The sequence below is a fragment of the Corvus hawaiiensis genome, chromosome 1 (assembly GCF_020740725.1).
Source record: "Corvus hawaiiensis isolate bCorHaw1 chromosome 1, bCorHaw1.pri.cur, whole genome shotgun sequence".
Lineage (NCBI taxonomy): Eukaryota > Metazoa > Chordata > Aves > Passeriformes > Corvidae > Corvus > Corvus hawaiiensis.
The window spans coordinates 50,778,196-50,803,838 of record NC_063213.1 but is presented as its reverse complement, the minus strand read 5'-3'; the positions used below and the strand labels follow the sequence as shown (position 1 = coordinate 50,803,838).

At 35.5% G+C, this 25,643-nt stretch overlaps 1 protein-coding gene across 3 annotated transcripts in view; it reads right to left on the bottom strand.

The window, feature by feature from the left end:
* CRPPA (CDP-L-ribitol pyrophosphorylase A) overlaps positions 1-25,643 on the bottom strand; it is a 110,959-nt gene that overhangs the window by 52,116 nt on the left and 33,200 nt on the right. For 2 of the 3 annotated variants that reach the window (XM_048304301.1, XM_048304319.1), the window contains exons 4-7: positions 20,203-20,307; positions 12,745-12,790; positions 4,708-4,805; positions 676-765 (exon numbers count right to left, since the gene is read on the bottom strand). In XM_048304301.1, coding sequence (XP_048160258.1) covers positions 676-765; positions 4,708-4,805; positions 12,745-12,790; positions 20,203-20,307 — 339 coding nt within the window. The remainder of the gene's footprint in view (positions 1-675; positions 766-4,707; positions 4,806-12,744; positions 12,791-20,202; positions 20,308-25,643) is intronic. The other variant, XM_048304310.1, reaches the window with a different exon arrangement.

Here is a 25,643-nt window from a genome sequence, read left to right as displayed (position 1 = left end):
ATTATTTCATAAAAATGGAATTCAAAGTTCTGTTATTTACCAAAAAAGAATATATCTCACTTTTCTGGTTTTGGGGGGGTTTGGTTGGTTAGTTGTTTGTTTTTAATATACTTGCAATGGTATTGTCTGGCAAAGTTATAGATGTTTGAAAAAGAACGAGATTACCCTTTATATACATATACATATATAAACAAAAAAACAAGATTAAGATTGGTCTCAGATATGGTTCATCTAAAACCAACCTGTTCCCATACAAGGACCCAGATACAGATCACATGGCACGCACATGTCCCGAATGGGAAACATTACCTTACACCATGGTAGCAATGAATGCACAGTTAGATGACCACATGTATGACAGGCCTCTCCTTAAAATACAATATACACTTCAATACAACATCTATGAAAGGAAATTTTGAACTACTTCCAGTTTTATCCCTATGGTTTAAGCATTCATGGCTGGTTAACAACACAACAACAGAAGAGTGGAACCAGAGGAGAATGAACAGACCAGTATCTCAAAGGTCTAGTTTAGTGCACATCAGAAACAGCAAATATCAGAATGGACACAGCATATGAGGACAAAAATAACAACTTATTACTCAAATATTTAATTATTTACCACTACTAATAAGTTTAAGTGCAAATTAAAAAGCATGCATCCTTACTACTTACATTTACACAAACAAAATTGTAGCACTGTCCTGAAATGATGTTTTGTAGATGGCTATCATTTTTGCTTAGAGATTGTGAAATAGCTTCAACCTGATTAGACAAAAAAAAAAGTCAAAAATTTTATTTCAGCCTTAACTATCTGCTAAAGCTTCCCCCACTGTGGCAGAATTTGTTCATTCAAATTATTTTAAATTGGCAATTATTATTTCCACTACAAAAACTGAAAATTGCTCAGAATTTTGGGGCACTCAACAGTGAAGCATGGAGCCCAACATATGCTGAAGTATACTGCTTAGGGAAGCCATTCCAGAAACAGCTCTAGAAGCATCAGGCACGAGTGCTGCTGCTGGGGTTAGGATGTTCAACTGTTTCCAGAGATGAAAACACTGTCCATAAAATGATCTAATTATTTTAGATGTCTAATTCTGAGAAAACCTCTATAATACTCAAATATATACATTTTGTCTTCATGAAGTTAAAAATTAAATAAAATAAGTGTGCATGAAAGACCAGGTGCAGTGATGTTCCAAGGTTCTGCCCAGAGCAAGAGTACAGGACTTGACTAGAGTTTCTCCTTGAAATAATTTCCTCAATGAATATTTTAAAATACTTTCTTAAGTACAGACATACTTATTTTGCAGCCTTTTACACAAGCTAAGTAACTATCTTATCCCAGATAAAATAAAAAGTAGATTCTACTGCATTATCAGCTTCAGGATTGCCTTAAGTAAAACAGTAAACCAGGTAACAGAGGGTGAATCTGTTCCCTAAGAGCAGATTATAAAAAAATAACAAAATCTTGAAATTCAGGAGAAAAAAAATCTTCATGTTGCTTCCATTAAATCAGCAAATCCCACTGTTTCACTATACAACTGAGCTTTATTTCTGCCCAAAACACATATTAAGTATCATAGAACAGAAGCAATACACTGCTGTGTTCCCTTAAAATGCCACTTAATCCACAATCCAACAGAAGTTCCAAATACAACGTTTTAAAAGGCTTTGCAGTGTTATGTAAAGCTGTATTTGTTAATTTTTGTCATAATCAGGAGCTAACTTGTTTGCAAAGGAAGGTGGTTTGAAACCAAAGAGTTGATATTTTTGCTCTAAAGATTTTAGAAACATTTTGGGCTCAAAATTTGATAGCATAACCACAAATAGCTGACATTTAATCTTTTATGATTAAAAAAAAGTCACAGAAGGTATGAATTACTTCAAAATACTTGGCAAATGCAATAATCCAGGGCTCACCTGGATTGAACCTCTGAAGATGTAAAATCAGAAATCCCTGGTATCTTCTCAACCTTGCACATACTTCGATGAACACAAGCATACTGCAAGCCAGCATCTTTTCTGAAGGTATTTGGAACATGACCCAAGGCAGAAGGCCTACTTTTACTTTTTCCTTTGAGATATTACCATACATGATGCTTAAGCATTGCTGAACATTTAAAAATTCCTTTGGTGTATCAGAAATTTTGATTTAACTTAAACAATTTTATTAAGTACCACACTAGCATTTTTTAACTACTATATTATCCAGCAAAAATGAAATCTAAATTCTCTGTTGGAAAAGTAAGCACAGCTGCCTAAGAAGAAGTTTCAATAAATCATCAATTAACTAAAATTAATTCTTATTCTAGTTGCCATTTTATATCCTATTCAATATTACTTTTTTTAAAATTAATATTAATCAATGTTATCAGCTATGCAAGAGAGCAAAAATTACCTAAAAATACCACCTTGGTAAAAACTGATTGTCGCATAATAGTTCAGTGTTTAAATAAAAAGGAGTATATGGATTTGCTTTATTACTTCTGGTCCTTGTAACAACTGATATTCTTTAATGCTTTTTTAATTACCAGATGCCCTGCACTGAATTTTCAACTTTATTCAACATCAACTTTCATAAAATCAAAGATTAATACCAGGATACTTGGAACCTGTAAAAGTTATTTAAATTATATCAGAATTTAAAATCACAATTAACACCAATGCAGCAGGTGGACTATGCAATCATTAAGAAACTGGTGAGTTTCTACTAGTGAAATGATAGTTCTTTTTCTATTTGAAAACAACCAAATATTTTTATATGCAGCTCATGGATAATTATCCTGTCACAAAAATGACACACAACTTCATCCAGCTGATTCCATTTCATGTGACAGCAGCACTTTGTCACTAAAGAAACAGGAGTACACGATTTCCAGTGACAGAAGAAAACACCTTCAGCTCCCATTTAGGTTTGTTTGCTTCAAAAGAAAGGGCTAAATAACAAATTTAAGGAAAGACTCAAGTTATGTCTTTAACAGTATGATATCCTTAACAAAGCATCCATTCATTAGTCATACTGTTTAAAGTAACACTGATTAAAGTACTGTTAAAGTACTTCACAAGCAACAATGTAGCCTTAAAAAATTTTTAGAAAAGCTTTTCTTTTCATTTTCTTTATCTTATTAGTTCAATTCTTAGGTCTTTTTTTCCCCTGTTATTGGCATTATCATGTTATTAGAGCTTCTCTCAGAAATCCTTCTAAAAAATTTCTTTTTAATTAACTTTAAGGATATATGTAGAAGTTAACAAATACCTCAGAAATAAACACGGCTGCTACTGAGAACTGGAGTATCAAAAGTATCTAAAATGTTAAAATACTGGACCCAGATAATATGTGCTCTACTGAATGATTCCCAGTTGGTCTCCTATTTAGATTAATTACCTTCCAATTATCCCTTTGAAAAGGCCCAGCTTTCAGTGTGGCACATCTATATTGCTTAAAATAATTATTTTGCACAAAATCAAGTCTTTCTCACACAAGGTGCTGTGCTTCATTTGAGAACACACAGGCTTGTGCATATATTGTTTCTAAGGTTAAGAGTTCTGTATATTGGTAAGCTTAAAAATTAACTCAGAGATTTTATTGTTTAAAAGTATAGGGTAAGTGATGTCTTCCTACTAAGAGCAGAATAGTTTACACAGAGATAAAAACGAGAACTAGCAATGGATCTGGTGTCAGTGAAATGGAAACATACTTCTGTCCCATCATACAGATATTCAGACAAGAAAAGATCTTATTCAACTCTGCTAATTTTTTTCACTTTTAGATGTAGACACTGAATAGATATAAAGCATGATTCCATACTAAATACAATTCTTTCCAAACAAAAACTGTAAGTACAATGTCAAATGACATTTCCAGATATAAAACAGCCATAGAGGTTGGTAGAGAAACATATCCTTCTAATAATTAACACACCATGCAGAAGATCAACAGACATGAATAAAACCATTGCAGAAGTAACAATATGCAAATCAGAAAACCTGTATTTTTGAACAGCTATTCCCTGTCTGTTTCTCAGGGTAACAGGAACATGTGATATCATCACATAAGATATAATTAAGAATCATCCCAACACCAGTCTAAATTTAAGCAATTATCAAATGTTAATCGCCTCTGGGAAAATGGAAATATGATAGCTCTATTAGAAAGAATAATGAAAAAGATTGTTAAATGCCAGTAGAACATTCCATCCATATCCTAAAGCAAAGGCTTCAATGAGCATTCACTGTGAGGGAAATGTACCCCTATCACTCTACAAAAAGGATGATTAATTTGATTTTGCATTCACAGCTCTGCAGGAAAACAACGTACTCTTTAATTGGTTCAAATGCCAAGTCAGCCTTCAAAGTAACAAAAGCATTTCCTCTGTAACATACTTGTAACAATTTGGTCTTACTGAATTCATAAAATCTAAAGAAAATGGCCTCTCTTTTGTCTGGATTCAATTTCTCCTCTAATCCAATATGGACATTTTATGTGGATCTGTAAGATCCCTCTGTACAGCACAACTGGGCAAAAGATGCTTCCTTCTTGGTAACTTCCACACCTGTTATTAATCCCTTGTAATAAATACTACAGTGACACAGGAAGTCTCACTTTTTTGTTTTCACATTATTTAGACCATTTCTTAGGAGCAGTGGCAACCAGAAACATTAAATTAATCGTACAGTTGAGAGCCATAGAGTTGTACTTACTTTTATTTGGCTTTTCAGAGATTCAGGAAGGAGAAAACCTACTTGTGCAAGAGTTTCCTTCACATTGGTGATAACACAAACTTGTTGTGATAGGTTGTCTGTGATCAAGAAAAAAACCTTAGTATTTCATGCAAAAATAAATTAATCCAAATTACTAATCTGCTAAACATTACCTTCAATCCACATATTGTTATTTCTTGACAGAACTTTTTCAACAGCTGTAAATTTAACGGCTACAAGGTACAGTTAATGTAACTACGTAATTTATATGACATACATCTCAAAATTCAAATTATATTTGATATGATTTTGTACAACATGATATCATTACGTAAGGCCTGTCCCCAAAGCCCATTTAAATCTACTAAAATGTATTTGTTCGGGTCCATATTGACACTAGATGACAATCAAGAAAACTTTCTGAAAATTTCATCTCTCTTATCATTTCAACAGATCACTAAATGCAGCGTCAGTAATATTGAGTAAATTAAGGGGGAAAAAAGCAAAAAAACCCAGGATATAACATAAATCCTATTCCCAACAACACATACTAAAAAACAGCCCAAAAATTTATTGATGATACTGTTTAAGGAGACAGAAGATGTAACTGTTCACCCCAACAGCAAAGAAGTTGCAAAGTTAGTGACAAAGATCCTGGCATGGGCAACTTCCTAAATGTTTTACTGGGAGCGGGGGGGCGCAAAATACAGTATTTTGTTGCTATCAAGAACAATAGTTTCAAGTTATTTCCTGATCTGTTCCACAAAGCCAGTATTTCAGAAAATTAGTGATTTCTCTTGTTATTGACTACAGGTTTTAGATTCGGTGAACATTTTCCTTTCTTTAAGATAACAAACCAAAATTCAAGTCTGAAACTCTCAAATCTAATTCAGGACTTTATCCTTTAGATGCTGAATTAACACACAGAAGAAAACATAAGATTTCCAATGTTTTGGGGGGAGTCATTCCATAAGCAACTAGAAATTTCATAAAAGTAAAGTCTAATTATGTTTAAAGCATATGAACTCCAGGGACAGAAATATACCAAACACCACCACAAAATAAATTAGGAGTGAAAGACAAGAAAAATTATAAAAATATGGGCTAACTGGTCTTCAAACAAGTCTGGATATAAACATATGTATTTGTTGCATGTGGGAAGTTATTTCTATAATTACATACCACACAATAAGTTTAATCAGATGCATTACTTCAGCAGTGCAGAAACATCTCACTTTCTATTGTAAACACATAGACTTCTTTACAAAAATAGACATAAAGACCTGAAAATTAATTTTAAAGCTGCTGTAAAGTCAACATTATTGGAAAGTGACCTGTGATTTTTAAGCAATTTTCTGTGAGCAGGAAAAGTGAATTAACCACTGAGAATCCCAAAAGATAATTAGAATGATTTTTTGAATCATGGATATTTATTACGTCCAATATTTATAATGTGACAACAAAAATAGCAACTGACTTTGTATTAAGTTAGCAAGAATGGGGAGGGAGGAAGAAAGAGAGAGAACAATAAACATCTGCTTATAAATATAAACCATCACAACCAGATGGAAGTGCAAATGAAAAAAATGCATGACCAGTTCTCACAGGACTGGAAATCACAGGATACCACAAGTGTGGGAGAAATTATCTTCCCATAGATTAACTGGGCAAAAAAGTATACTGAACATGCATCACAGTTGGCTTCTACTTAATACAGAATAACTTTACAGTCTGAAAAATGGGAAACCATATTGAATTAATTTCTTATCAGCAGAAAGAAACCAGTGGGTAGATTGAAATCAGATCAAGAGCCACTTGAATTTAGTACTGTACACAAAGTGCAGATACAAGATAGACATACACAGTAAACCAGACTAACATATCAGATTTCAAGAACTCAGACTCTATTGAACTAAGTAACTTAATGAAGATTGGAGCTATTACAAAAATCCACATGTGGAAGAAGGCTGTGGAGTCCAAAAACGCACCATAACTTAAGCTCAAACAGTTGTTTTTAAAAAGAAGTCTGTAATCAACAGTAAGTGTCAGAACTACTCTCAGAAAAGGCTGCTCAAAGGCTGCAGCTATACAAACCCATCTCACTCCTCTCTCCAGCCCTCTTAGATCTCTAATTTCCTGTAATATACATGAGAAAGGAGAGGCAATTACAAAAAAGCAACTAAGACTTTCAGGTTGAATTTAATAAAGAAGAGAGAAAATCCAATGAAGTGTGGAAAACTATTTTTTATCTGGAGGAGGAATGTAATGTTATAAGGGGAAAGTATGTTAATAAAGTAGGAGAACATTAAAGTAGTGATAATACCTACATTGAAAAGATGCTGCATGTTTTTAAATGATCAAGGAAATGAGTAAAAGAAGTCTGGGAAATCATCATTTAAATAATCATCACAGTAAAGCAACAGTTCTGTTATAGTTGAGGTTTGAAACTCAACTTCCATTTAAATCCAATTTCAAGTGGTCACAGATCCATGTGTTAATTTAGACTGCACCTTTGCTGCATTGTGGGAAGGAAGACTGAGTGGCGCCTTCCTCCCCAAGACTGCCCGTGTCCCACCTCTGCTAAGATGATGGAGCTCTGTCACTCAGCATAGTCATGCTGAACTCAGTGAGCACATCTGGAGTGCTGGCTCGTAACTCCAGGGATTCCATGAGTTTTGCTGCCTGCCAGTAAAGCTGTGTGCAGCATTTCATTCCTGCTTGTCAGAATTCTGTTTGGGTGAACGAAACAGTCATACTGGAAAGGCACGACACGGCCATGTCACCAAGAATTTTAATACTTGGCTAAAAACATTCTGTTCTCCGTTGGACCGCTGGATAATTGAGGCTGGAAGGGACTCCAGGAGTCTCTCATTCAAACTCCTTCTCAAAGCAGGATCACCCATGAGGTCAGGCCTGGTCACTCAGCCCCTTACTGCTCTGGCATACAATCTCTCTGGGCAACCTGTTTGCTGCTTGGTTGTCTGTCAAGGGTGAACGAGATTATTCCTTTTACTGAGTTGGAACTTCCCTTGGTTGGGTTTTTGCATTTCCTCCTGTCCTCCCACAATGAACCACAGTTCTATTTTACTTAACTACTTTCTGCCATAACTTCCTTTTCATCTGCCCAATGCTTTTTTTCAGTTGTTTTCTCACTATTACATTACATATCAAACCCTCTACCTTGCTTTGGCTTCCTCTTCCTCTACTTATTTAAACTTATTATTTCCCTGGAAATTTCCTCTCCCCAACACACATCACCCAATTCCAGCTGTACCTGATAATGGAGTAGTGTTCCCCATTCACATGCATCACGTTTGATCCCATCCATCACTTTTAACATGCACTCAGAGCATATTTTTTGCATGAAATAAAAAATAGTTAAAACTTTACACTGTCAAATTTAAACATTAAATTTCTCAATCAGGAGTTTTCTTCATTAAACCTAAATTTGACACAAGATTTCAGAATTTATTCCATAAAATGTCATTTTTCCTTCATCAGAAAACTTGATTTTCAATCTTTCTATGCCCTCCTTTGATATCCCGGAAGGTTTAGATGACATTATTATTCACCGACACCTGCCGCAGTCTTTATCCTAGGATCGTACCCAATCATAAATTAAAATGTGTGCATGTTTATGGAACTACCATAGTTAGATGATGTATTAAGTGCACTCTAACGGAAGACTTAGAAGTTTACCTTGAAGAGCATGCCACAAATAAACAGCAATTAAAATAATACTTTGTTTGAATAAAGATAATAAATATCACATCCTAGGGAATTAATACCGTAAGAAAAAAAATGAATCTGAATCGCAAATAGGTTTTAGCCTACAGACATAATTTTTTTCTCTTAATTGCACATATATGTGTGTACATACACTTGTTTTTGGAAACATGCTCATACCACACCACTCTTAGTACGCTATTACAATTCCTATTGCTTCCTATTTTGGAAGCACATCTCATCAAAATACTTTTGAAGTTTGCAGTGAATTCCAAGTAGTAAATTAGTTTATTGGAATTCCATTTGCACTTTCTACATAGCAATGGCTTGACTGGTCTGGAAATTCAGTATGGTTTCCCCTGGCATCTTTAGAAACATCTTTGTTATGAGATGCTACCACTGTAAACATACGAAAAATTAAATAAATACTGCCACGCATTTAGTTCATTCATGCTCAACAGATTGAGTTGAAATTTTTATTTGAATAATATAGGTAACCAAAAATATCTAACTTTTTTTTTTTGTTTACTCATCCCACATGTCTCTGTAGCCACAAAAAACTAAAAACCAAACTTGACACTGCCCCCTACCAATATTAGTACACAGGAAAGAAAGGAAAATTTTGTGGTAGAAGGCAAGAAAATAGGGTTCTTCTCACTTGACAGTAGCTATTCCAAGGAGTATTCCCCACCTGCCAGTCTATTTCTTTGGCTCAGAGCAGAGAACAGCCACTGGTTCATGAGTGTGCCCATGAAAATGCAGCCTACCTCACATAAGTTCTCTGTCCTTTGCTCAATTTCTATTTTTATAAAAAGTCACGTGGTTTCTTCACAGAACACAAGTCATAATATGTAGCTCCCAACAGTCATAAACAGTTTGAAGGCATTACAATATTTTTCTCGGCACTTGCAAAAACCATCATTTTATCTACATCAACAGATACTTCTTTAGCCAAATGTGAGGGCAAGTTATCCAATCTGCAAATGCATGCTCTTGTGAAAAAGTTATTTATAAAGTAAGGCCCTTGAGAAAAGAAAAACAAGGAGGAGGAGGAGGAGAGAGAGAGAGTCAAACTGTAAGTTACAAACCTCTTCTGAGAAGCACCGTTTAAAGTTTACATGTTGGAACTAGAGTTCAAAATTATCTACCTCGGGGGCAGTAATCCTAATGGAATTTTTTTAGGATGTTTTGTATTAGCCTGATCTTAACTACATTTCTAGATGAGTCACCCTTTTTGTAAGACAATGTTTTCTTACTTCAAGACTATTCAAAATAGGCGTGTGCCACCTTGTCTGCATGCTCTACAAGTCTATACCTGTGTAACTAAAGAAAAGCATTAAATTTGCTTTTTACAAAATGGTTATAGAAAGAGATTTGAGGAAGTAAGGAAACTAAAAAGAAATGTTTTAACAAAACAGTCTCAACAAAAAAATAACTCATTAGTCTTTTTACATCAGTGAAATGTTTCTTTGCCTTGAATAAGAATTATATGCATGTGTATAAATATCTAAGGTAAAAAAATGTATATAGGGATGCATGATTTTCTTACTTCCACCTGATAAGTTTAGCAAGCTGAAATTTGTTGAATTCCTGAAGAAAACCAAATGTTTTGATCACTAATAAATATAAACTGCAAATGACATGAAATTTGGAATTGTAGTCACAAAATCAAATGTGTACACTCAAAATTTCTTCATCACTACTGAATTCATCCAGTGAGAAAATGTGCGTCCAGCACAGTAAATTGGGTAACTTAATAATAAAGAAATCAGCTGTAAAGACTGAAACAGCAGTGGGGAGCCAGTGTGAGGCCAGAGCCCTTGGCTCCCTGCACCCTCCTAACCCATACATTCAGCTTCTGGGACATCTCCAGAGGGCCTTAACAGCAAAGTGGCATTTGGAGAGCTGGCATCTTGCAACTCAACTTGACAGCCATGTAGGACTTCCTCCTCAGGCACTCTACATGGCACAAAAAGTGATAAGCAAGAGCACATCACTTACAAGAGCATGTAGTGATACGGCAAGTGGGAATGGCTTCAAATGGAGAGTAGGCTCTGACTAGATATTAGGAAGAAATTCTTTACTGTGAGGGTGGTGAGGCACTGCAACAGGTTGCCCAGAGAAGTTGTGGATGCCCTGTCCCTGGAAGTGTTCAAGGCCAGGTTGGATGAGGCTCTGAGCCACCCGATCTAGTTAAAGGTGCCCCTGCTGATGGCCAGGGGGTTGGAACCAGATGGTCTTTAAGGTCCATTCCAACCCAGGCTGTTCTATGATTCTATGATTCTACGATATAGCACCATGTAGTGGGTTTTGAACTCTCAAGAAAAGCAAACACTGTCATATAGTCAATTACCCAGCATATAGGAAAGGCCTAACTGAACATGCCTTGGCTCATAGGATGGTTGCCATTCTCTAAGGTGACCTATCCTTGAAGGTTTCCTATAGGTATAGCACAACACAGCAGATCATAGCTAATAAGATTTATTCTGTAAAACTAACAACCATAAGAGTAAATGATGCCATACAGGGGTACATCAGGATGATGCTCCGAAGGACAAAAACATATTCTCCCCTTAAATATGCTTTAAGTGTGGAATGAACTGTGAATAGAGCACGTGCCTAATATTAATTCACATGGTTCAACTGTCCACTACCAAAATAATTCATGCTATAGCGACCTGAAGATCTGAGATCTGAAGCCTTTTGAAGGGCACAAAATAGATAAGGCACAACTCTCAAACTGCTGTCTTGGACAACTAACAGTGCCAATGCAAAATCCCATTAAAGATAATATGTAAGATAATTCTGTTATGCAGTGTCCTAATTTGCTATGGAGGACTCATTATACTGCTTGCATAAGGAGAAAAGAACACGTACAGCTTCTGCTTCCTGAACTTGCACAATGCAGCAAGAAGCAAATCTAAACTTCAGTAATCTTGAAGTACAGATTTTCATAGAAACCACCATAGTAAGACTGCTGCGGTTACTGAAGTAGATATATTGCATGTTGCCACAGCAAAGGAACATTAGATTAGACATTATTAAAGGGATTAGCCTGACTGACCACCATGAAGGTCTTCATATTTACTTTAAACTACACAAGCTTTTTACTATAAGTAACAGCTGAAAAAGATTGCACTGGCTTTAAGGAAAACAAAAAGATGTGATAACATTACATATGCTAAGAAGGCTATTGTGCTGGTGAGGCATAATTACTGCTTTGTAAATTCATGTCAACTACTCCCTGCCACCCTCTTTTCTTCAATATGTTTGGAATTCCTAAGCTTGAAAGCGAGGAGTGTGGAACATCTACAAAAAGTAAGATTTTCAAAAATCCCAGGCTTCTATCTATGAATATGAGAGCCCATTGCCTGTCAGAACCAGAAATTTCCAGGCTTCCCAACCCTATTTTCTTGACTTGTACCTGAAAAATTCAGTTAAGTAATTCTAATAATGCATCTAATATGCAATATTTGCCCACTATAATAACCAGAGTGGACAACTAGCCATTCACTCACCGTGCCCCAACAGAACACAGGTTTTGCTCTGGTTTTCTTAAATAGGAACTTCATTCTTTTCTCTGGAAAGGTATTTTTAATCCAAAAGGAAGTCCCTTTCTCTTCATCAGTTTCTGGGGTTTTATCCCTCAGTTCTGAACAAGGAGTCAGGCAAGAGTCCCCTGAATCACTGCCTGTCAGTTTACAATAACCATCAGTGTGGTCATTATACAGTATTTGAGAATTCTTACTTTCTACATTGTTTTTAGAGTGAGTCAACCTAGATAAAGGCTAAATCCAGTCTTTAAGTTAAACTGCTATGAAACCACTTCCACTGGAAAAAAAAAAAATTAACAAACTGTTCAACAAGATATTTATAAATTAATGAAGTACCTCAATATCACATAATTGCCACATCAATTTAGGCAACAACTGACTGTATGTGAAACAGTGACAAGCGCTAAAGAGTTAATATTTAATTTTCACTCTACAACGTAGAATAGAAAGATGGAACATATTCAGAATTGACCTGCAAATGAAAGAAAAAAATAGATTGTTTATTCCTTATAAAGTCCTTCAAAATTAATCTCTGTTTGACTGTAATATACACAGCTTTTTATAAGGTTCTGTATTCTAAGAGAAGTAAATAAATATGCGTAATACAAAGATTCCAGTAAACGAGCTAAAACAACTTGCCTAAGCACATTTTATGCATCATAAAACTTTTCTTAAAGACATTTCAAACTATTGCACACAAAATTCTTAATTATAATCAGGAATATGCAAACTGACAGTCACAAGGACGAACACATACCCTTAATGATCGAGTCAGCTGCATACAGATCCCGCTTGTAGGTCACCTAAAGGACAGACAAGCCTCATTAGATTTGACACAGCAGGAAGGAATGTAAAACCAATAACACAATTGCCCTGAAGGCAATTCTTTACATTTTAAATACCACAAACAAGTGATATTGTCAATTTCTTAATTTGGTAAAATATCACTGGCAATTTATGAGAACAGAGGTTGCAGAAAGTACTGGAGACTTGAGAAAACCCCTTTCCCAAATACTTACATCTGCTTAGAACTCATCTGAAACCTAAAACTATTTTCAACGCTTTGAAAAATCACAAAAACATAATAATGCATCTATTTTTTTACATATCAATTCTATGCTAATTTTATTGCAGTATAGATTAGTTTTCAACAGGACTTGGGATCATAAAAATGACAGCCAGAGAGAAACCTTGTTGTTGCTTTTACTAACGTAGGTGCAATTTTTCAGTAGTGCAAGACTCTTTTTGTTAACAAGAGTCCAATCAACCAGTGGGAGTCAGTGAGACTACAAGTAGACTGTGCATGAGCTTTCAGAGAATTAATAAACATCAAGTTCTCCTTGAAGACATTAATCAGATCAAGTTAGATGAACAATAAGATGCTGAATATTTACTTGGTACTTGCAAAAACACCATTTATATCTGTCTTTGTACACTCATGGTGGCTGACAGTCCCAATCACAGACTTTGCAAATAAAATAACAGAAAATTAAAGTCAGATCTATCCAAGACATTAACAGTGTTTGCTAGCACTGTCTTCACACTAACAAGCAGTGACTTGAACTGATATGACTCTTAAATATTTGTATTTCTTTTTACTGTAACTTCCTGTAATGCTAAATAATATTTATTGGATTTTCTGATTTTTTTTTCTCTAGAGCCTGAATAAATATTTCTTTCTTTTTGAAATTACTGAACAGGATTCCAACAGCATTAGTGCTGCAAAGTAAATCTTACAGCAGGATACCATTAATGGTATACTTAGTCTCCAAGTAAATGATTATTTGACTTCAACATAAGGATTCTTGTGACCACTTTCCTTCCAATCTCATAAATTAAGCTCTGTATTATATTCAGAAACAGATGAATAACATCTCATGATTTCCCCAATGCATTACATTCTTTTAAAATTTAAAACTAACTTAATTCCCTATAGTTTGTCCTGCAGGAGGAGCAGCCAGAGAATGAATCTATCCTGATAAATCTTAGGAGTATCAGTTTACAAACAGACTTTCACATTTCTACTTACTGTTGGGAAGAGTCAATGTCTTGAAGTTAGATTTAAGGATAGAGTGACCAATTGAGTGATTTTGCTGCAAAGTTTCTTGCTATTCACCAGATTCTAGAGGGCATTTATATTGAATTTTCAGTAAAGTATAACAGATTATAATCCCAAAACCTTTCAAGAAACAAGACTAAGGTCTGTCAGAAATGGTGTCACATACTCTAACATTTAAGGTCTCTTTGAGGTGCAAAAGTATTTTTAAACAGCCTGATCTAAAAAAATGGTAAGTGCAGTCTTCAAGAAAACAGCACAGGTGAATAAAAAATTAAGAATGAACCTTTAAAAAATCTGTCCTGAAATTCTTAGACAGACATCAGCAAATGCTTTGTTTCCTAGAGAAATAAATCATTGAAGACCATATCACATGCTTCATATGTATTTCTTTCATAATCTTTGATCTTATAAGCTAATTTCAGATAAAAGCTCCTATAAGTTTTGTGAAAATTGCAGAGTTCACAGGAAAATCCTTCCAGATACCATATGTGACCACCCCTTACCAGTCAAGGAGGGAGGGTTTCTCTACACCTCTTTCAATTTGAGTAAGATGCTAAATTCAATTCCCTGAATGTTCCTTATTTATAACAGTTGCACAGAGCTTGAGCCCAGATTTGTCCATAGCATTCTAGATGCACTTGCAATACTAGAACATCTCTTCTCCAATTTCATATTCTTGTTTCTCTATCCATGGCTGACATATGGTATTTTGCCCACATACTTGGGAAACTTGCTACCCTCTGTGATACCTACACCACATTCAAAGTCACTGCCTTCCAAGAACAATCCATTAAATAAGACCTATACTTAATTTGTTTCTAAAATCAGTTCTTGATATTTGGCTGCAATGAAAAGCATACTTTTTTCTTTAAACTGTTTGCTAAGCAATCCTTATAAATACGTTACTTCTGATCAATTATATTTTTATTTACAAATCCTTAAATCTTTGTCTGCAAACTTTACCAGACAACTATTAAATACCTTAGAGACAATAACAGCTTCTGCAGAAACTGGTGAGACGAGGTGAGAATTATCTTTTGAAATATATCAATTATCTAATTTTTCATCTATTTAATGAGAACTAGTACAGTTACAGTCATCTTATTTTTAATTAAGATGTCATGTAATAACAAGTCAAACTTCTGCCAGTTGTATGTTTTACCAGCAGCACTATCTTTATCAGTCAAGATTACAGACTTGTAATAAAGTCTTGAAGCCAATTTCACAAAATAATTAAATTCCATGTTGGTTCACATTAATTACATTAATCCCTTGACTCTTTAAATAACCAAGTTTTTCCTGTAGCAGTGCACCCTTTTGTTTTGTTGATCAATATCAAACTCACAGGCTCCAAATTACTCAAATTCTCATTCTTCACATGACAATATTAATTTTCATTTTGTCCTCTTGAACATCCAGTGCTCCAAGACTTGAAGAACGTTATTGCTGCAATCCAGAATATCACTAGGCCAAATACTAAAACTCAGCACAAATACCTCACAGTCACAGAACATGAAAACATGAACTGCTTATAGGAAAGACAGAGCAGTCTTACTTGGTAAACGTCTCTTCTGTATAATAAATACTCTACTGTACTTCTTTAATAAAGCCCCAAAAATCATCAGATGAGTTTGTTTTCCTGTGTGCCCTTTTTTGTTAATTGTCAGACTGTAAGTTTTCACTACCTAGGAAGACGTTCTTTTTAAAGTTATTCCCCAAAATTACTTCCATGTAATGTTTAAAAGTCTTCTTCAAACAGCTTGAGGAACAGTTCAGACTTACAAAAGTGGACATCAAATGCAAAAATACAACTCTTTACTGAACAAATACAATAAAGTTATGACCACACACATACACAAGTGTACTGCACTTCAGTTTAATGACGTTTTTCTCGTCTCTTACGCTAAGACATCATACAGATCTCCTTTGTATGGGATAGTTTTGTAGGATTAGAAAATAATCTGTTGCTTTTTAGAAATGTTGTGGATTTTTCACTCTGCCAACATTAAGTCTATAAATCTGCCTCAAATTTTAAAAAATGTTCTTATACTGAATTTTTTATCTACATTATACACACACATATATCAGAGTATAACAAATACATTCCGTTAGTTGATTTTACACTTTAAGAGCATATTGCCCCAGAATATTTAAGGTAATTTTACTTTCAAGGTATCAAACACAGAGAAACTGAAAATGTGGTGTTGATAGAGTCTTTCTGTTTCCTTTTTTTGCTGTCCTGACCCCAAATACCTTATAAATAATTATACAATAACTATCTTTAAAATAGAATTTAGGAATATTTATAATACTGAAGTAATTTGAATTACTTGGTTGTTTTCACTACAAAGAATGATTTTAATTTTGTAGTTTGTTCCCAGAAAGTAAACTATCTCCTGCTTTAGCTCCAACAGTGACTTTGAAATGTTACTTTTCCTAATGTAGAAGTGCTCAGGTAGAGTAATTAGTGTTAATTCAAGAAGATTATATATAAACACATACAACATTTTCCCACAACTTTGAGTCATTTAATGTTATGTCAGTTGTGCACCTCATGCATAAACTGAATTCTTACAAATATCTGATCTGCTCTTCAAAGATTCAAGATCCACATATGATGAAACTGGTTTTTAATACTTGAACGTCAGAAACTGTTAATTGATTGCAGTCCTTCTGTTACACATCCTCTGAAACCTCAACTGAACGAGGATTATTTATTTCAGATTATTTATCTGGATGGAATATCTTTTTGCCTTGTGTTGAAAAATAAGGCTGGAGCCATTGGGAGAACATCAGTTCTTGGCATATGAAATTTCATTTAGCTCAGCATTAAAAACCTAGCAGAAAAAAATAACAATATATTACAAATTACAGTATTATGACAGCTAATGAAAGATTATTGTGTTTCTGAGAGCTGACTAGTAACAGCAATAGTTCCTAATCATTTTGTAAGCAAGTACCACTTGAGAAAACTGGCAGTCTTCTGCACTTCATCAAACTAAAGACTGAGCATGACCGTTCTTTAATGGTACTGCTCCAAATCACCTGCCAAACACCTCGGTACAGAGTGACCAACGCTGGGTGCTCTTCAAGACGGAGCTGTATTGCTCTGTAGGCTCCAAACTGAAATCAGTATTTCCTGCAGAAACGATGTAATATTTTACACACCTCGTCATTTTTATGCCTTTCACTCTTAACGTCTTTACAAGCCACAGAAACACCAATGACTTTTAGCTACAAAATTAGACAGGGCATAGGATGTGAGAAGGTACTTTAATGACCTGGCACCAGCATCTTTGTGTTTACTGTATGTAAAATATTCACTGCTCTGAAATGGCCTGCAGCACAGTGTCTGCACATAAATGGGTGCTCTTGCTACTGTCACACTCTACACAACACTGTCAACACTGAGACTGTGCTGGGTTGACCTTGGATGGATACCAGATGCCCACCAAAGCTGCTCTGTCATTCCCCTCTTCAAGTGGATAGGGGAGAGAAAATATAACAAAAGACTCATGGGTCAAGATAAGGGCAGAGAGAGATCACACAAACCAGACTCAACTCAGAGAAAATAGTTTAATTTAGTTTAATTTATTACCAATCAAATCAGAGTAGGATAATGAGAAATAAAACCAAATATTAAAACATCTTCCCCACCCCTCCCTTTTTCCCAGGCTCAACTTTACTCCAAATTTTCTCTACCTCCTCCCTTCCAGTGGTACATGGGGATGGGAAATGGGGGTTGCAGTCAGTTTATCACACAATGTCTCTGCTGCTCTTTCCTTCTCAGGGGGAGGACTTCCCTTCCCTTCCCTTCCCTTCCCTTCCCTTCCCTTCCCTTCCCTTCCCTTCCCTTCCCTTCCCTTCCCTGTTGACATTATCGTTTTCCAAATGTTTATAGGCCTCTTTAAAGTCCAGTGCTACTGCAATGTGTTCCACACACTATAAAGTTAATAGGATCAGGATTTTGTTTCATAAACAGTGTTGGGGTGACACTGACACTTCAACAAGTCCCTTTTAAAACAGAGATGAGCACAAGTTCAAGCCCCAATGAAACTGGGGACTGGTTACTAATACTACTCCTTAGGGCCTGATACTGGGGACAATACTGTCTAATATCTTTATTAACAACCTGAGAAAGGGGAAATACCCTCAGAAAACCAGTAGATGACAACAAATGAACAAGTATTCATTCAATATACTCAAGGGTCCAACAATAATTTAGAAGGATCCTGAAAGGCTGGAGAAAGCAGCTGAGAGAAACTTTGTGGTCTATAACAAACATAAATACAGCATCCTGCATCTGGGACAAACGACCCTGGGTAGCAGCAGTCCATACTGATGCTGAAATATAGAAAACAGCTTTACAGAGAAGGACCTTCTGGACAAGCTGAGCATGAGTCAGTAGTCTGGAGCAGTGGAGAAAAGGAATCAAACTGGGCTGTATCAGTAAGGAAGTAGATCTCATTATGGGTAATACAGGGATTATTCGGCACTTTAGAGAACACACCAGAGTATTGTTTTTAGTTTTGGGCTCCCCAGTATAACACAAAGAGGAACAGAAGGAAGCCAGTAGAGGTCTGCTAAGATGGTGTGAGAGAACTTGGCTTGTTCAGCCCAAAGAACAGAAGATGGAAGATAGGGAAGGGTTAATTCATGGCCATAGAAAAGAATAAACTGGACTTTTCTTGCAGAGCTTTCTGTTGGCCTTTCTTCCTTCCCCAGTGCAAGATGCAGTAAGGGAAATGTTGATGAAATAATATGAAAAAAGTCCCCATACAGGGTGATATTCATTAGAATTGTCTTCCCCAGAGAGGCTGTGAAATCTCCATTCTTGGAGAATCTCCATTCTTGGAGATACTCAAAACTTAGCTGTACAAGGCCCTGCACTGCCTAATCTAACTAACCTGGTCCCACTTTCAGCAAGGTGTAGGACCAGATGACATCTATCTATTTCATTCAGACTTAATTATTCTGTCATTCTAAGCTACATTTATCTGCTGGGCATCAGTAGCATCTACAGATAGCAAAGAACCAGATGAACATTATAATGAGAAAAATGAGCATTATTGGTGTATTTTGCTACCCTTCATGTAACTATCATGCTTTGCAATGCAAACAATGAAACCATCCAAAAAATTACGTAATGTAAATATGCATGACATAATCTGTCCCTTAGAAGACTGAATAGGAAAACAGACCATATACAGTTTCAGAAAGACTGCATGTCCCCAACAGGATATCAAAAGAAGTTCTGTATGGAACCAATGCACAAGTAAATTTTCCTGTTAAATTGCACAGGAAATGTGCACTGCAGATTCAGGAAATTACCTTTCTGTGTAAGATTTATGGTTATACTTTTAAAAATAATGTCTCATTGGAGGAAATTTACTGTCAAAGACAGATGCAGTGATTTGAGCTGCTTCCAGATCTTTCAGTGTGGTAATGAATAAAATAAAATAAAATAAAATAAAATAAAATAAAATATACTTTAAAATTGCTTGACACAACAGCCACTAAGAAAGAATAATGTCCCACCATCCAAAACAATGAAATGTGATACTTTGGAGTAGAAGGGACATATACTTTGGCACCTGTACACACAGATGCTTTGTCAGTCATCAGGAACCTACCAGATTACCAGACAAGGTAAATGATGTTTAAAAAAATTTAAAGTATTATTTGAAAACGTCTTAAATATTACAGTGCTACTGAATGTAATGAACTACTCTAAAAATCAAACTGTTGATAGCCAGGTATTTGGCATCAGAAAAAAAGCAATGTCCTCATAGGAAAAGTAGAGGAAAATAGACAAAAGATACGGAAATAGCAGAAGAAAGCGCATACCATAAAAGAACATTCTTAGTTTGGGGGATTACAGAGTTATAGTTTTACAGATTCTTAGGTTATTCAAGTACTTAGATGTTTTTCCTATTTACAGGAAAATACTGTCTTCATTGATTATCTCAAGTAAAAACTGTCCAAGATGCTCTACAATAGTGAGCTCTAAAAAGAGCTCAGACAAAACCAATTCTGAAATACGAAATAGAAAAGCCTAAATTACAGTTGAAAACACATCTGAATTTTTATGGTAATATGCAAATTTTATTAATTTTAAATTATATATATAGAACTAGATATTATTATTGTCTTTACCTTCCAGAGGTCAGCTGTTCCTTCAACAAGTTTGGCATTTGTTTTACAGTATTTCAGAACCAGATGCAAACATTCAGTTCCATAATCCAGGTCATAGTCAGTACACTGTAGTAATTAAAAACCAAAAAAATCCTCAATTAGTCTTAGATACTTCTAAGCAATAACACATTTTCTTTCATTAATTAAACCTTACATCTCAACAGTCCTATCCACAGTAATACATCTGTATTAGGCACATAGGTTTAGGATAGATCAGAAATAAAACCGCTCCAAGAAGCTTATGCCAAATTGTGGCTATTCAGCAAAATGTTATAGAAGTAAACAAACACTTTATAAGCACAGGTGAAATCAGTTAGGTGCTGCTAAGCCTCAGGATCTTTATAAACCTTTACATTGTTAACTAAACGAATGAGAAGTTACATGTATAAAAAAATTCTTGACGTAGTCAAGAGAGGCCTCACCAGAAGACACCACTAACATTTCAGTGACAAACCTTTAGAGTATGGGAACAAATCAATAGATGTAGAAGCATGACTCTTCAAATGCTGGGCCTGTTTTGGTTATTGCAGCATCAAAAAAGGGATGGTAGTAACCTCTGTATTCCTTACGTGACTCCCTCTATCTTTTTCTCCAGTTATCTGCACAAAAAATAGCAGTCTCATGCTGCTCCATGATCCTTACAGATTAAAAAAACCCCAACAAACAAAAGTTTGTCTACCTTTTAGGCATCTAGAAAAGATATTATTCTCTCAACACACCCTTCCCAAGCAGTTTGGCTTCCTATTGATAGCGATTATAAGAATCTCAATAATGAACAACTGAGTATGGAGCAGAATATCCTGAGCCAAAACATAGGTAGAAAAGCAGGAACTGGGAGCTTATCAGTCAGGACTAGCTCAAGATGAATTAGCCTGACTAAGATAAGAAAGTTCTACTATTTTCATATTGCTAAATTATCAGTCCATACAGAAACAGGAAGGGTAACTTAAGATAGCATCTTCATAAAAAAAGGAGGTATTTGAGAAGATCAGAGGCTGGCTAGCACCGTACCCAGTCTCTATTTCAGAGTGACTTGTCAACAGTAAGTAAGAAAGAACAAGGCAATAATATGTTCTTACCTTCCCAGAATGCTCCCTTGGCCTCATATAAAGCTATTATTCTGGCTTCAGAAATCACTTTAATAAAAAGTCCCTGAGGGACACACTGAACCAGAAGCGACTGCCTTAACAGTACTCAGTGAATTACAGGAATCCTGAATTCACCCAATTATTTTTTGAATAGCAGTATTTTTTTAGCAACTGCAGTAGGGAGTATCTCATTCATCACTTTTTTCATCACATGCTCTGTTATTCTGACAGAAAAACCACCTTCTCAACCCTTCAAAATGCTCTACCACATCTCTTCTCACATCTTTCCACAGATAAAGAGATCAGTATTTATTCAGTCATTTCATGTGTGAAAACTACTTCAAAACTTTGATCAACGCTTTTGCCCTCCATTTACCTACACTTACCTATGAATTTTATCATAATATCCTTCTACAAACCTTCTCAGTTAGCCCTCATCTCCACTACACAGAAAAAAAAAGGGTACCTCCACTTCCTGTTCCAAATTATTTATGAACAAAATAACTGCACAGTACAGACCATCAAGAAACTCCACTGGTGATTTACTGCAATGAAAACTGGTCATGCACTTGACCTTGTTTCTTATCTTCTAACAAATAATCTACTCTGGTAAATCCTTTCTCTTATCCCACATCTGTAAGATTCCTTCAAGAGTCTTTGGTAAAAGCTTCTGTGAAACATCTTATTAATGCACTTAGGTTGCTATCAGCTCAATCAACCGCAAACAAGATGCCAGTAAGGTCCTTAAAGAATGACAATTAGCTCTGCAATACATAAGCTTTCCTTTACGAACACTTCCACTGTGTAAAATTTAACCCTGGGTCCATGTTTCAAAGATACTGTGCTCAGGCATTTCCAGCCCCTCCAGGACTCAAGAAACCAAAATTGCCAAGCATGTAAAAAATTAAGCGGGTTAAAGAACCAAAAGAGAGTACTGCAACACAACCTGCCTTTCTTTTTATTAAGTTCCTCAAGAAGTTTATTAAAACAGATGAAGAAAATTTTTTGGTTCTATTCTTGTTTTATAACATATCAGTGAAATTCAAGGAATTCATCAACATTACACATCTGAATTGCAATACTCATACACACAGACATCTTAGAAAAAAGATAGCCATGACTTTTATATTCTTTAAATCAGTAATTTCTATCATTTAATTTGTCAGCCAACTTTAAAAAGTACTTTAAATATTATTGTTCTTTACAGACTTTTAGCTGAGTTACAAAACAAAATGGACACAAGAACATAGAGTAACTTAAAAAGAAGGGGGTTTCAATAAAACCACTTTGGAACATTTTTTAATTAAGCAGAAATTTAAATAAATAGGATAGAAAAAAGGTCAACAGAAAAGATAAAGGAAGAGGGAACTCTAGCTCCGAAATACATAAAAATGCAGTGATCTTCCAAGTAAAGCTATCCAGAGATAAAGTGCCAGTAAAACCAGAAATGGCCTAGTCAATTCCAAATATTTATTACCAAAATGTTTCCTTTTTCATTTTGTTTTTAAGGAAAATTTTCTGGTAGAACACGAACTATTTTTCACTAATGTGAGTAACATACAAATTAAAAAAACCCATGTATTTTTATTTTTGCTTCAGAATGGAAGAGAAAATTTCAGAAATAAATTTGGCTGTGAAAGAATTTACTCGGCAATAAAATTGTTACGTTTTTTAATATATGGGTAATGAATGCAACTAAGACAAAACAAAGCAATTCCAACTTTTTAGCAAAGTATTAATCACAGATAATTAGTAGGGAGTGGAGAAGTTCCATAAATGGGCTAAGGCATCTTGAGGGTATTGCTTGCTTCAAGGGATGAAATATGACACAAAGCAAAGTAATAATTAAAAACATATTTCACTAACACTTGTATATCATGACATTTACCACTCTAATTATCTGTAATTGTTTCAACCTAAACATATATTCAGAGTGTACTGTTCTCCAAGTCTGATACACTGATGTCAGAGGAGAACAATGAAATGAAGTAGTAGTACAATGCCAGCTGTTTATATACAATCTACATGCTAAACAGTTTCACATGTGAAATTTTAAATCCATATTCAAAGAGCAGAATTCAAAAGCTTCTATACTGCTCTAAGAAATTCAGTTAGCAAATTAAGCATTAGCAGAGAGCTCCTATAAAAAAACGTCCTGCATCAGGCACGGTATCACCAGCCAGTTGAGGGAGGGAAGTGTCTTGCTCTGCTCTGCACTGGGGCGGCCTCACCATGAGTCCTGTGTACAGTGTTAGGGCACCTCAATATAAAAAAGACATTAAACTCTTAGAGAGTGTCCAAAGGAGGGCAACAAAGATGGTGAAGGACCTTGAGGGGAAGCCTACGAGGAGTGGGGAGACCTCATCACAGTTAAAACTTCCTTCCACAAGGAAGTGGAGGGGCAGACACCGATCTCTTCTCTTTGGTGACCAGTGACAGGACCAAAGGGAATGGCCTGAAGCTGAGTCAGGGGAGATTTAGGTTGGATACTAGGAAATAGTTCTTCATCCAGAGGGAAGGAGCAGGCTCCCCAAGCCTGGCAGAGTTCAAGAAGCATTTGGACAATGCTCTCAAGCACATGGTGGGACTACTGGGAATATCCTGCACAGGGCCAGGAGCTGGATTCAGTGATCCTTATGGTCCCTTCCAACTCAGGACACTCTCTGATTCTACAAAAATTCCAGAATATCTGTGAAGAAAATTCATACTCACCCAGGTATACAACCACTCTCATCCTAAATCTTCTGTATGTAATTCAGTGTACATCTAGATTCAATTTACAATACAAAAATCTGTTTAAAACTCTTACTCTTTCTAAAGCCCCTTTATGACTGAAAGCCTTTTTAACATAAGTTTGACAGTGTACAGTTAACTGAACTTGACATGCACACACAGCTTTGTGAAACAATAGACATAGTTTTAGTTTCACACCACAGATTTGAAATGATGGAAACAGCTGGAAATACTGGCACAAAACATATCCACAAAAGAAAGAAAACATAATAGTTTAGCTCTTTAAATGACACAGAAGGAAATATGTTACTTAAAAATCCTTTTGTAGTGTTGAATATTCAAAGGCATTCTAATAGGTAGCTTTGGGAAGACTTTTTTGTGGGTGTTTTTTTGTTTGTTTTCCAAGAATGAATAAAGTTTGAATAAAATGCTATGAGTGGAATGAGATACAGATTTTAGCATTACACAAAATCTTCCTCCTCTTCCCTCCAAATTAGTTTGAAAACATTTTGAAAAATACTACTACTTCCTAAAATGCAAGGTACATTGTTGTTCCTTATATGTAAACATAGAGTAAGAGGTTAGAGAAAAAAGCAGCTATGCAGCCTCTGTCTCCCTGGTATTTACTAAGAGTCCATATGCTCACTAGTTTTGAATACAATACTTTGAACACTAATTTACTGGATCTTTATATGGGAACTGGTAACCATACAACAGAACCAGCACAGATGAAAAAAAAAGGTTCAATACAGCACTGTCACTTTCTTATCTTTTCATAATTCCTTAGTTTATAAGGACACAAATTAATATTCTTTATGCATTAACTAAAAGAAAATCTTCAGATTTGCTCCTTTACACAGGTACCTTTAAAGCCTGTGCTGAGCCAGCATTCACACTTCTGTAACCCTTGACTGTGTGACCTTTAGCACTTTTTCCACTGCCACCAGCATATCCATTTTATTCTCCCATGTAAATCCATTCAGTAACAATATCAGAACACTTGCATTTAAAATGCGTAACTAATCAACAATAGCAGAGCTTTAGGATTTTTCCAGATCCTTGCAAATGAAGTTTCCAGTGCTGAAGTGCCAGAGGACATCATGAACATTCATCATCAGGAACATTTAACTGAATTAAGAAAAGAAGCAGACACAAGCTTTCACTGCACCTGAATTGGTCTATTTTTATCCTATTTTATAAGGGGGTTTTTTTGCCATGCTCATTACCATGGAAACCAAGAAAGTGCTGAATCCAACAGTGGATTTGCAGCAAGCACTCAGCCTACATCAATATACCACAGCTAAATGAGAGACAGCAGAAGCAGCAAACAGATCGAGGAAACGTGAATTAGGAAACACTGAGATCAACATAAAACCAGATAATCTCATCTCTGAAGTTATTTTTACTGTAGTTAATTATCAAAACTGCTATGACATACATCCAGATGCAGTAGTAGTGAAGAGAACAAAGATACAGCAATTTAGTCTCTAACAGAATTAACCAAGCCTGGTTTCACACAGATTTGTATCTATATCCCAACACCTTTCAGTGCAGTAACTGCAAGTGCCTTTTCTGTACATG